The sequence below is a fragment of the Electrona antarctica genome (assembly GCF_951216825.1).
Source record: "Electrona antarctica genome assembly, chromosome: 3".
In the NCBI taxonomy this organism is placed as follows: domain Eukaryota; kingdom Metazoa; phylum Chordata; class Actinopteri; order Myctophiformes; family Myctophidae; genus Electrona; species Electrona antarctica.
In genome coordinates this window covers 40,213,298-40,227,289 of record NC_136808.1, presented here as the reverse complement: position 1 = coordinate 40,227,289, position 13,992 = coordinate 40,213,298, and the positions used below count along the sequence as shown (strand labels likewise).

Genomic DNA, 13,992 nt, shown 5'->3' with positions numbered 1-13,992 from the left:
TTATTTTCAAGAGGAGGTCTCAGAGAAATATTAATATATTAACCACATGAACCCTAGTATCCTTATTCTGGCATGTCATAATGTGGTGAACATCTTCAGACAAATAGCCAAATGTTTGCTGGAACCAGCTGATGCACAAGCTCACAACATGACACGTTGTAAGTTTGAATATCGGCTATTTTCAACAAAGATATTTGGTGTGTAGAGCGGAGGTGGAAAAGTAGTGTCCTAGTATAGACCCCTGTGGGACACCGGCCAGGCCAATGAAGTGTATACTAGGGTTTAGTGGTTAAATATGTATACCGTTGGCTATATGAGTATAAAACAGCGTATTGTTGAAGGTAAAGGTAAACATGTACAGTATGCTCCTCAAACCCATTCCCGGGATAAATCATGGTTTTAAACAACCTTTTCCAAACCGAAAACCATAACCCTCTCAGTCCCAACATCAACATCCCTGCATCCTGAATAGGCTCTGTGCACAGCAGTCATATTGGAAAGAAATTGGGCCTCTTCCTTTCTCCCTTCACAGGTCTTACCAATGATACTAATGATGGCTCTGTTCAATATCAGGGTGCTGATATTGTGCCACTTTCACTCAGATCAACTACCTCTCTAGGCCGCTTCAGGACTGCCCTATATTCACATCTCCAAACAACCTGTTCATGCTTCTAATACTACTTACTCACATGTTTACTTCTTTGACACAGGTTATAGTACTGTTTTTCTCTATTTCCATATATAAACAAGTTGGGGGTCAGGGGTGGGGTGGGAGAAGGGGAGCAAGCTAACTGTACCTGTATGTGTATGTCCTGTGTATTTGTACTGTATCATGTCATGTTGCACCTATGTGTCTTTAGTACTGTGTACTTGCACTGCTGTAATGTTGTATTTTGTATGTATAGGACCCCCTCTAAAACGAGATGCTGCATCTCAAGGGGCCATCCTCTCAATAAAGTTCAATAAAGGTGCATGTTGGCTTACTGGAAACACCGATGGGTTTCAAACATAGTGTTAATTCCATCCTCTAGATATATATATAACAGTATTATAATACAGTATAACTAGGATGGACTGCCCTTCCCTCAGCTATTCATTTCAACTTGCTCACCAGCGGTTGAAGCACCCGGAAGAGTGCTTTACTTCTGCATTTTTCTTGATTTGAGCACCAGATTTCAGTGCCCAAATGTGGAAGACTCTGAGAGTGTGCAAATGGAACCAAATGGACCCTTCAATTCACCCTTTGTCAGCCTTCTGATTGGTCCCTGACTGACTAACCAGCAGGCTCTTTCTGCCTTGTTCCGCCCTCGTTTCGCCTTGTTTATGTTGAATTTGCTAAAACATAATTTTTTTCTAAAAACAAACATGATATGCCCAGTCACCGTGCTGCACCTGTGATGTTCCTTTTTACTGACACCAAGTTTAAAATAACAATTGAGTGCACAGAATATCAATATGAAGCAACTGAAAAACATGTTATTTCAATGGTAGTGGATGGAGAGAGAGGATTTTTGTCCAACCACGAAACGGAAACCAATGAAGAGGGCCACAACCACGGGCGGGACTTGACAAAGGGTGAATTTGTACACAGTTATGAAATTAAAAAAAGTTTGAGAACCACTGTGCTACATTAAACGGAACAGAGCCTTAATTAGTATCTTTGGTAAGACCTGTGAAGGAAGTAGAATAGAATAGTCCCCAGTCGTGCGTGATTTGGAATGCCACCAAAGCTCCAGGTCCCACCGCCGTTCCAGCATCCAGGACCCGCCTTACCGTGTGTCTGATTGGCTCCCGGGCAGGCATAGTTTTACTGAGGTTAGGGTTATAGGGTTAAGGTTAGGTGTTTTTTTGTCACTGTATATTTGCACACACATGAAATTTGTCCTTTGCATTTACCTGCATCCTATAACAACTAGGAGCAGTGAGCAGCCATTCTACGGTGCTTGGGAGCTATTAGGGGTTAAGAGCCTTGCTCAGGGACACACATGGACACACTGCTGTCCTGGAATCAAACCTGGGACAACCAGGGCCGCTGGCTGCCCGGGCAGGCTCACTAACCACTCGGCTATGGCCGTCCCCAGAAATATTTTGTTTCCCCATCCAATATGGCTGCTGTGCATACAGAGCCTATTGCAGCTCCTGATCACTAGTCTGGGTCCCACAACCAATAACCTAATGCAGCGCCATAAAACTAAAATGAATTGTTTTTGGATGAATAATTTATGCTGTGTCAGAATTTGGAGCGGTGATAACTATTGACCCAGTGCTGCTCATCCGCCCTCTCATTGGTTAGCTGTTGACACAGTACTGCTCATCTCCCTCTCTGATTGGTTGGCTCCTCCATATGAATCATAGTTAATTGGCTAAAGTTATGTCTCTCTGACCCTCTGTGGAGTATGTTTCTCCAGGAACTGTTGACTCATCATGGTGTTGTCAGGTTCTGAGATGGGAGAGACAAACATTAAGCTGCGTTGTACTGTGTGTGTTTCAGATATTAATTTCACGACTGGGATTGGCCTGGGGTATCATCATTACAATCATTACAAGAATATAAATAATGCATAAAAAATATGCCCATGAAAGCTACTATGCGATAAGTAAGCTTTTCTTTTTCATTCGGCAAAAATAGCGGATCTATAAGCTCAGCTTGTGAGCTTTTAGATTTGGTGTACTAGTGTAGAGGTAATAAAGGGGCAGACCGAGTACAGGGCCCTGGGGGACGCCGGTCAACTGAGTATAGGGTTTAAGTGGTTACATAACGCTATCATCATGAAAAACACTTCATCCACTCGAGTATGATTTTCACACATAAAATGTTTTTGCCACCTGTTGTTGTTGAGGTAACCCGGCCAAAGAACATTGAGCAGTCGATGCAAGGTCAAGGTACTGAACATACAAGACTAATTTTAGTAGTATAGACGGATCAGACTCAGAGTACCTACTGTAAGTATGTTTTGTCATTCACCAATTCTATAGATGTTTGTCTACGACACCGCAGGTGTGCCTTAGACCGTAGGCTAAGACTAAGTGAGGTGGGGTGTGTGTGTGTGTTTTGGGGGTGCACTGGGCGTGCCAACATTTTGGGGGTCCCATTTGAGAACCACTGGGCTAAGGCAGTAATATTTAATCAGAACTACACACCAAGTTCCTCAGAGCTCATTTGAACTCTGGAGAGTTGTTTCTCAGAACATTGCGGTGAAAGCATAACGTCATCACGTCCACCATGCAACTCCCTCCCAGCATGTTGTTGTAACCTGATGAGTCATGCTGGGAGGGTAATAATGACGGGGTAGTGACAGTACTACGGTCAAAACACGGAGGGGTCAGAGGTCATACGGGTCAGAGCAGCTTGTGTGTTGGTGATGACCGGCTCAGAGAGAGAGGCCTGTGAGTCGACTCACCGGAGGCCAGCATGTGGACACGGACACATACTAGACCAAGTCACTCACTGTATGTTGGCTTTATGAACCAGGCCACGTAGACGCAGGGCACGTCTACAACTGGTCCAAAATGCTGCGGCGAGTGTCCTAACTGGAACCCGCAGGCGTGACCAGTGACCACATTACACCTGTTCTGGCCTCTCTTCACTGGCTCCCTGTTCGTTTTAGAGTTGATTTTAAGATTGTATTGTTTATCTTTAAATCACTGAACGGACTGGCACCTCAGTATCTCTCTGATCTCATAAAGGTTTATACTCCCTCAAGGATTGAGGTCACAAAAAGGCATGTTTAATGAGCTCCCCTATCATGTCAAACTGGCCCCTGCCATCGAGACATTTAAATTTCACTTTTAATTCTGAGAGTTTTGTTTGGCTTTGTTGTTATGTGTTCTTTTTTTTTTACTGTCTGGTCTTGCTGTTGTTTTTGTTTTACAGTGTATTTAGCTTTTTAACTTTCTGTACAGCACTTTGTAAACCTTGAGTTGTGAAATGTGCTATACAATCAATATACAGTGGATTCGATTGAATTGATCAGGCCAATATTTGACTTCTTTTGATGACATGATGGGTATCTGCAAAACATGCAGCTGATGTGTACTGATTTATGTAATTTTCAATCTCTTTATTTTGGGCATCGTCCAAAATAGCAGAACAATAAAAAGTAAAAAATCCCAAAATAGCATTTTTACCGGGTTATCCAAACATCAGGGCATCGTTCGGGCTCTTCTTCGTACCTGTTCTGTGTTGAGACAGCAGATACACAGTAGGGAAGAGAAGACATCCCAAGGTCAAGGTCCATTATTTATTCGGCATTTGAGCCACGGGCCACCAGAGTTTTAGCCTCTAAGACCCAAGCCTTACAATATTTTGTTGTCGTTGTATAAGGTTTTGTTCACAATTCCTGTATGATGTGCTACCATAGACGAGGTAACATAACAATTCTTAAGTTATTATACATTCATTCTCTAATTGTGTAGACTTCTTGTAAATTAAGTAATGCAGATGCTTATTGTTTAACAATAATAACTCTTGAAAGCGTAAAATGAAATTTGGTTTCATTTTACACTCTCATGAGTTAAAGGTGTAGTGAAATGAAAAATACTCACACTTTTAGAACATATCCGTGGTCATCATATGGGCATACCTAACAATGGATGCCAAAAAAATGGGCAAATTTTGTGTGTTTTTATATCAAAAGTCCATAAAATGTTTTTTTAATTACTTCCTGAAAACGAAAACGTGCTGCGTGATGACGTGTAGAGATCAATAAAAGCCAATAAAAATTAAGCTCACCAGTTTAATTCCCATTGCTTCTTTGTCATCCTCCACAGCTGGTTTTGATTAAAGAACTACTCCATTTTTAATCTCATTCAAGATGACAGCCAGACAGTGTATTACTTGTTTTAAATGTAATCATCACGCTAAAATAGGTTGTGTATAGGTTAGAAATAATCCGCTGGCTTTTCCCCACGTCTCTGTCACTTTGTTTACAAACGAAATTCACGTGCAGGAAGTCACAGACTTTGAGACCCCATAGCCTGGAGGGATGCGACGCTCTAATTGGTTCAGCAACTTCAGAGCCAGCGTTTCAAGCTGAAACTTCAAAATAAAATGTCCACCATTTCCGTTTCCCTACACCTTTAAAGATCTATAAGGGTCCATGTGGTTACCATCTCTCCATCATTTAGCTGGGGACCACCCGGAACCCTTTCAAGGACCACTGGTGGTCCCCAGACCACGGGTTGAGAAGCACTGCTCTAGAGGGCAGCATACTTAGCAGAGCCTAACAGAGCCTTCTAGCCAGGCAGCTGTTAGGAGATGACAGCCGTACTCATGAGAGCATTCTTACTTTTACATATTTCATAACTCTGAGGAGAGAGAGTGGTGCGGCATGAGAGAGAGGGAGAAACCGAGTGTCTGTCTCTCTGTCTGTCAGTCAGTCAGTCTGTCAAAAGGCTCTATATGCACAGTAGCCATATAGGTAGGAAATTGGGCCTCTTCCTTACTTCCTTCACAGGTGTTACCGATGATACTAATGAAGGCTGTGCTCCGTTTCTTGTAGCACAGTGGTTCTCAAACGTTTTAATTTCATAACTCTGAGATTGTACAAAATGGAACCAAACTCTACACTCTCAGAGTTACCCACCCCGTAAGGGGCCATTAGGAACCCCCAGAAGGAACCTGAGGGTCCCTGGACCACACTTTGATACCCACTGGTTTAGCGGAGTGTTTCCACTGAGCCATGCATGCACAATATTAGCACCCTGACTCTGTTTGAACAGAATGGTACAGAGCCCATTTTTGCCCTGATGAAGACCCTCCAAGGTCGAAACATGTTGGCAGTTGCCTTTTAAATAAATAAAGGCTGATCCTCTTCTTTTTTTTTTACTCCTGAGTCCCAGGATCGTAGCCTACTCTGTTGTTTTTTCATATGATCCCGTTCGATCTGTGAGCACCATTTATGCCTTTTACTATAGTTACTTTTTTACCTCCTTTGAGCACCTGGTTGTTCTTATTTATTTTCTGACGTAAAGAGCCTTAATTCGTCTCTTTGGTAAGAGGCCCAATTTATTTCCAATATGGCTGCTGTGCATAGAACCTATTTTATCTTCTTTGTCAGTCAGTCAGTCAGTCAGTCAGTCTGTCTGTCTGTCTGTCTGTCTGTCTGTCTGTCTGTCTGTCTGTCTGTCTGTCTGTCTGTCTGTCTGTCTGTCTGTCTGTCTGTCTGTCTGTCTGTCTGTCTGTCTGTCTGTCTGTCTGTCTGTCTGTCTGTCTGTCTGTCTGTCTGTCACTATCCGTTTATCTGGCTGTATGTCTTTTCTTATCTGCTGTGCTGTGCGTCTGTCTGTCTAGCCAACTCCCTGCTTATCAAATGCCGCCATAGCACATTTTCCCTCTGCTTCTCTCAATTTAAAAATAAATGTTCTGTGCCCACTGGATGAACCCAGTGACACTTCACCTACACTCCCCTTTGCGACCTCTACGACCTCACTAGTGCAGCTATACAGTAGCATGTATGTACATTGTGAACTATAAGGTTTCAGGCATAATACGGATAACCTACATTAACCCATTTAGACCTGATGTAACCTGTACGTTGTAATACCTTTCATGCCGGGATCTGCCTCTGTGTCTCATGCACCTCTGTGTCTTAGAGTAGACAATACGATAATATGTGTGTATTACGTGTGTATTATTTTCTAAGAGGAGGTGTCAGAGAAATATTAATATCATATGTTAATCACATGAACCCTAGCATCATCCCTCTCCTGGGCATGTCATAATAATAATAATAATAATAATAGGTTAATATTTTCTGAAAATGTGGCCAAACATTGGCTGGAACCACAAGCTCACAACGGCAGTCAATAGGTTTGCATATCGGCTACATATACGACAAAGAGATTTTGTAGAGGGGGGGAAAGTAGTGTCCCAATATAAACCCCTGTGGGACACCGGCCATAGGGTTTAGTGGTTAAAAGTGCATTTGGCTATATGAATATAAAACCAGAGAAACACTTAAATTATTATGTTCGTTGAAAATATGACCTCATTACATTATGGAGATTAGCGGTCCATTTAATGGGGGAAAAGAAGTATAAATTGTACTTAACACTTTTTTCCTTTCTTTTTTCTTTTTTTTTTTTTACATGTTAGACACACCTCTTAATTGTTAAAACAGACATTGTGATGACAGAGCAGGACACATAAAAACACTTTGGCTCTACATGCAAATATGAATCAAGTCTTTTCTTTTATAGTTGTCCTCTCTGTCCTTTCCTCATTTGAAGTTGAGAGCTTGTCTTTTAAAAGTTGCACAGGGCAGATATGACAAAGAACTTACACATTTAATTACTTTATACTAAAAATAAACAAATACAAATAAAACATTAATAGTGGTAATAGCTGGTCTATAAGCTCAAAACGCGTCACACCACGATGCATTTTGAGCTTGTAGTTCTACTATTTCCAATAGTTTTGCAAATTTTTAAAATATAGGAACATTTATGACGAGTATGCAAAATAACTACGATTAATTATTACGTAGATGCCTATCTATGTAATAATTGTGACTGGGTGTCTGCCTTACTGTACTTTCTTTCTTTCTCTTTCTTTCTCTTTACTTTTTGTCTTCTGTCTGGTTATGGATCATGTTACAGGCAGATCCATCTATTGAATAAATAAATCTATCTCTCTCATATCTCTCTCTCTCTCTCTCTCACTACTGTATTATTTATACTGTACTGCTGTACTGTCCCTCCACAGTATTTAAAACATGTAAAAAGTGCTACACTACACTACCCTGCCACAAGGTTGATTTAAAAAAGCAAGAAAGTTCACTTCCAAATTGTCCTTTTATCCTGTATTCTGTATTTGTATAGAAATAAAGACAGCTTTCCTGTCATTAGCATGGAAGAGGGTAGTTGAGGCAGTGTTCCTATCTTGCATTATGGGGACATAATCTATAGACATGCAGCAGCATCCACTCTTAAATCCCTAGACTCTGTTTACCACTCATCGATTAGATTCATTACGGGTTGGATGGTCCTCCCTGGCAGAGAGGCGAGAACTGCACTCACACCTGTTCTTGTATAAAGCCATGCTTGGAAATTGTCCATCATTTCTGAAATGGGACGCTGAACCCTACCACACCCGATAAAGTCATTTCCCCAAATTCAAGGTACCAAACATTAAAGGTGTAGTGAAATGAAAAACAAGTTTTTCACACTTATAGACCATCTCCGTGGTCATCATATGGGCATACCTAACAATGGATGCCAAAAAAATGGGAAAATTCTCATTTTTGTGTGTTTTTATATCAAAAGTCCATACAAATATATTTTTTATTACTTCCTGAAAACGAAAACGTGCTGCGTGATGACGTGTCGAGGCCCACATCGATAAAAGCCAATAAAAATGAAGCTCACCCGTTTAATTCCCCATATCTCCGCATCCGTCCAAACAGGCAAACACAGCTGCTACTGATTACAGAAATCCTCCGTTTTTATTCCCATTCAATATAACATCCAGAGAGTGTATTACTCGGTTTCAACTTAATCATCACGCTAAAATATGTATCTGAAAACATTATAGGGTAGAAATAAGCCACATAACAGTAAACTGGTACAGCTGGCCGTCTATCTGAATTGTAAACAAACACACAGCATGCGCTGGTATAGCATAGCTACCGACCCTAGCTACCGTCCCATCGCCTGAAGGGATGCGATGCTCTGATTGGTTCAGAAACTTCAGACCGGTGTTTCAACTTGAAACCGTTTGAAACTTCAAAATAAAATGTCCACCATTTCCGTAGCATTACACTTTTAACTCGGTACATCTGCTTTTAGCTTCTGTGGCCCTAATACATGAAATGACCTGCAAACAACATTAAAATTGACAACTTTGGTACCCTTGAGGCGTTTTAAAACCTTGGTGAGCATACAGATCCCCACAATGTATTTCACGTATTTCACATGTATGCCTTTTTTTCTTTTTCGTAATCTTCTGATGTATTGTGATGTTTTATGTCATATTGTATTACACGACAACACTGAATGAGTTTACTTAGTGAAATTTCGAGAATAGATAACATTTGAATTAATGAATGAATGAATTAATGAATGAGTTGTCTCATTTTCAGTGTTCTGCACTGAAAATGTATTTTCTTTTATTAAAGCACTGGAGAAAAGGGGAGAGCCCTGTTATTGAACAAACACTCTATATATCAATGATTGATGATGATCAGAATATAGAGCTCCCAAAACACACCACCTTTGGTTATAAATTAATGACGACACCGACCATTCCTCTTTGTTTCACAAAGTTAGGACTTGGCCATACAAAATATCAGTTGTGAGATTTTATTTAGCTTTTTCATCCATGGAATAGGTCCTTAGTATATTTTCTGGACAATATTAATATCCTATATTAACCACATTTTATCAGTCATGAGGTTTTATTTTTGCTTTACTCCATGTGAACCAAACACACAGCTGTTTGACATACAAAATACACTACCTTTGGTTATAAACAAAACAATGGTGACACCAACCGTCCCGGATCCGTACTCAGTCTGTCATTCCAATCGTGTCCTCTGTGTGCTGTGTGTGCCTCCTCCAGGTGACCTTCACCAAGAGGAAGTTCGGCCTGATGAAGAAGGCCTACGAGCTGAGCGTGCTGTGTGACTGTGAGATCGCCCTGATCATCTTCAACAGCACCACCAAGCTGTTCCAGTACGCCTCCACGGACATGGACAAGGTGCTGCTCAAATACACAGAGTACAACGAGCCACACGAGAGCAGGACCAACTCCGACATCGTGGAGGTGAGTAGAGCCGTATATCTGTGCTATGGTAGATGTTCTTTATTCATTTATATCGTATACCCGCAGCCTTTATTGGGGTCATCCCTTATGTTCTACGAGGTTCTAAATAGGATTCTTTTGGGGGATTGCAGCCTGAAATGTCGGAGAACCACTGCATCTGGGAAGCGAAGCTGTGTTGATCTCCAGTGGTACATTTATGTTGCTCTGTGAGCCAAGTGTTGCTTCGGATCGTGTGTGACCCAGACACAGACACACACACACACACACACACACACATCAAAGGACCCAGGCACGTGCACACACAGACATCAAAGGGGGCTTGAGCCCCTGCCCTTTTAAGCGTCTGTAAAGAACTGCCCTCTCCAGACCATGAATGCAGCATTTACTATGGTGAAAGAAATGCCCTTTCCATGCCATACCTGGAGGCAGCATCCAGGATAATAGCTTTTTTCCAGAACTTGAACACAACATTTTACGTTGAAAGATTTTGTCCTCCGTGTAGAAATCCATGTTGTACGCCCCGAAAACAGCTGATCTACAGGGGTCTTTGAGGGAGTTCCAGGGGGTCCCCAGCTAAATGATATAGTTTGGAACCAAATGGACCCTTATGGGTCTGTAACTCTGAGAGTGTACAAATGGAACCGAATGGACCCGTTCCATTTGTACACTCTCAGAGTTAAATTAACATTGATTTTACAAAATAAATTGGGGGTCCCAGAGATATAAATGCCATTAAATGGGGGTCCATAGACTAATGGATGTCAAACTGGGGGTCCTTGAAATTAAACGGGTTGAGAATCACTGCTATAGAGCCGTAGAAATCTTGTCTTATGGGGGTCCCTGGGCCTGGTCAAATGCAGGCCAATTAGTGTCAATTTGGGGGGGGGGTCCTTGACATGAAAAGGGTTGGGAACCACTGATCTACAAGGCGTTGTGAGCTTGTAGATTGGCTATTTTCGCTTTTTTTTCCCTTTTCCTTTTAGGGAATTTCACACACAAAAAAATGCCTGGCTCAAAATAACCCCACTTGGGTTATTTTCTAACCCCCCCACATGGCTTACAAAGGGACCGATTCAACCCCTGGGTTATTTTGACACAATAAAATGGGTTATTAATTTTGACCCATATCTTGGGTTATTCATTTTAACCCATAATTTGACTCAATTAATAACCCTTACCCAAGTGCTAGTTACCATATGTGTCAATTGAAAATATACTTTCAGTAACATTATGAACTAATATGCTTAAAATATACTATCAGTCAAAGTATTACAAATGAGTATGTAATAAATGCATTTGTATTTGTACAATATACTTGAAACTAATAAAAGTATACTTCAAATTCATTTATTTTATACTCCTAATATATTTGAATTGCTATACATATATATTTAGGTCAAATGAGTATTTTAAATATACACATAATATAATATATTATAAGTATACATTTGCATATTCATAAAAAAAGAATATGCCAAAAAGTGTCATAGGCTTATAGTTGCCTGCAAGAGCCATGACAACTCTTGTCTCACTCAACAACAAACCCTTTCCAACAGATATTATACATATGAATGGGAAAAGGGGAGAGAGACTGACCAAACAAGATTCATGGTTTTACTAACAAATCACATAAAACAACATAAATCACAAAATAATACCATAACAAAACACTAAACACAATGACCCATAACATAACCTCAGTACACATTCTAATATTCAAATAATAACACAAATAAGAACAATAACACATTGTCCTTGGCACCCCAGTGTATGCTGGGAAATGGACTTCCTCTAGCCACTCCCTCCTGGGAGTATTTTTAGTACATTAGTACTTAATATACTTAAACTTAATATACTGAAAGCAGTTTATACTTTTATTGTATTTATAATGTATTAAAAATACAATCTACACATATATTTACTGAAAATATGCTAAGAATGCATTTGGGCCAACTTGGGGGGTGTGACCTATCCGACCCAACAATGTGGTTACCCTCGGAAATATAACCCAGAAATCTTAACCAACTTTAACAACCCATGAAGTGGGTCCCTATAACCCAGGAAATGGTTATGGCTCTGGAAGAAAACCCCAGAAATATACATACATGGATATGAGAGAGAGACGGTGATAGAGAAAAGAAAAAAACGATGGAGAGTGAGTCCGTGGAATTATCCTCCCAAGTGAATTTTGTAAATGAATTAATAACTATGCTCTGAGGCGTCTTATTTGACAAACTATGTTGCTCGATGGAGGTCGTATTATTTTTATTTGTATTTGTTGCCGGAACTGGAAGTGCTTCTCACGGAGAAGAACGTTGATTCGCTGTCCGTGTGTCAACGTCCCTGTTTTAACCAATCCAATAATGTTTTTTGGGGGCGGGACATTGAGCTCAAGCTTTGTGAGAGTGGTTGGTTTCTGCACCAATTTTTGCCATTAATGCGCAAAAAGGAAACATCAGCGTGGCACAAAGTGGTTAAAATGAATGCCGTATTAACTCCTTCAGCTGGGGAACCCCTGGAACCACCCCAAGGACCACCTGCTGGGGAACCCCTGGAACCACCCCAAGGACCCCCTGCTTTAACAGTAGCTACAGTAACTGAGCTGTATGAACCCCTGGAACCACCCCAAGGACCCCCTGCTTTAACAGTAGCTACAGTAACTATGAGCTGTATGAACCCCTGGAACCACCCCAAGGACCCCCTGCTTTAACAGTAGCTACAGTATCTGTATGAGCTGTATGAACCCCTGGAACCACCCCAAGGACCCCCTGCTTTAACAGTAGCTACAGTATCTGTATGAACCCCTGGAACCACCCCAAGGACCCCCTGCTTTAACAGTAGCTACAGTATCTATATGAGCTGTATGAACCCCTGGAACCACCCCAAGGACCCCCTGCTTTAACAGTAGCTACAGTATCTATATGAGCTGTATGAACCCCTGGAACCACCCCAAGGACCCCCTGCTTTAACAGTAGAGCAGTATCTGTATGAGCTGTATGAACCCCTGGAACCACCCCAAGGACCCCCTGCTTTAACAGTAGAGCAGTATCTGTATGAGCTGTATGAACCCCTGGAACCACCCCAAGGACCCCCTGCTTTAACAGTAGCTACAGTAACTATGAGCTGTATGAACCCCTGGAACCACCCCAAGGACCCCCTGCTTTAACAGTAGCTACAGTATCTATATGAGCTGTGACGCAATCAACATTTGTCAACAACAGTGTGGCGTTTAGTTGTTATACCCACAGAAAAATCTGATTTGAACAAAACTACACACACACACACACACACACACACACACACACACACACACACACACACACACACACACACACACACACACACACACACACACACACACACAGCGACTTTACCAGCCTGTTTCCCTGCTTCCAACAACTCTCACCACCAGCTAGATTTGCCTTTTTATGATCCATTTCTCTCTGCCCTGCTCCGCCATAAAACGTCCCGAAGCGAATCACGAGTTGTTGCAGGCAGCGCTGTAAAAAGTTCTAATGAGTCCAATCCATTGTGTTTATAAGACTGCTGTGTGTGAATACAGAGCAGACTAGACTCATGTCTGGAGTGACGTCTGCACTTACCGTATACTGTCTGTCTGTCTGTCTGTCTGTCTGTCTGTCTGTCTGTCTGCCTGCCTGCCTGCCTGCCTGCCTGCCTGCCTGCCTGCCTGCCTGCCTGCCTGTCTGTCTGTCTTGCTTTACACTTTTATGTCTGAACTATCAGTCTGTCTGACTGTCTGAACTATCAGGCTGTCTCACTTTACACTTTTATTTATGCTGCATTCACACTGGCAGATGCAATGTTTGTCAAATCTGTTGCTTACATGGTCATTGACATCATTAAGCGTGCGTCCATAGTGACGTGTGTCATTGCAGCTACAGTTATAGCTTTGAAGCTTTGCATCTGGAAGTTGAACCCAGCCCAGCTTCAATTTGTATCTTTGTAGCTTTTGCAGCAGCTACAAAGGTCGGATGCATCTTTGCGTCTTCATGTCGCTGACTTTCATTGACAATGAATGGTAGACTATGTATCTTTGCATCTTCATGTCGCTGACTTTCATTGACAATGAATGGTAGACTGTATCTTTGCATCTGCCCGTGTGAACGCAGCATTAGGCAAGATCATTTTATTTAGACACACATGTCATACAATTCTTTCTTTTGGAGCGGTGCCCAACACGCAGCTGTCTGTCTGTCCCCGTGTATGTA

At 41.6% G+C, this 13,992-nt stretch overlaps 1 protein-coding gene across 3 annotated transcripts in view; it reads left to right on the top strand.

Moving 5' to 3' along the window:
- LOC306920406 (myocyte-specific enhancer factor 2A-like) overlaps positions 1-13,992 on the top strand; it is a 72,822-nt gene that overhangs the window by 28,607 nt on the left and 30,223 nt on the right. For all 3 annotated transcript variants that reach the window (XM_079497151.1, XM_079497149.1, XM_079497150.1), the window contains exon 3: positions 9,560-9,763. In XM_079497151.1, the coding sequence (XP_079353277.1) occupies positions 9,560-9,763 (204 nt within the window). The remainder of the gene's footprint in view (positions 1-9,559; positions 9,764-13,992) is intronic.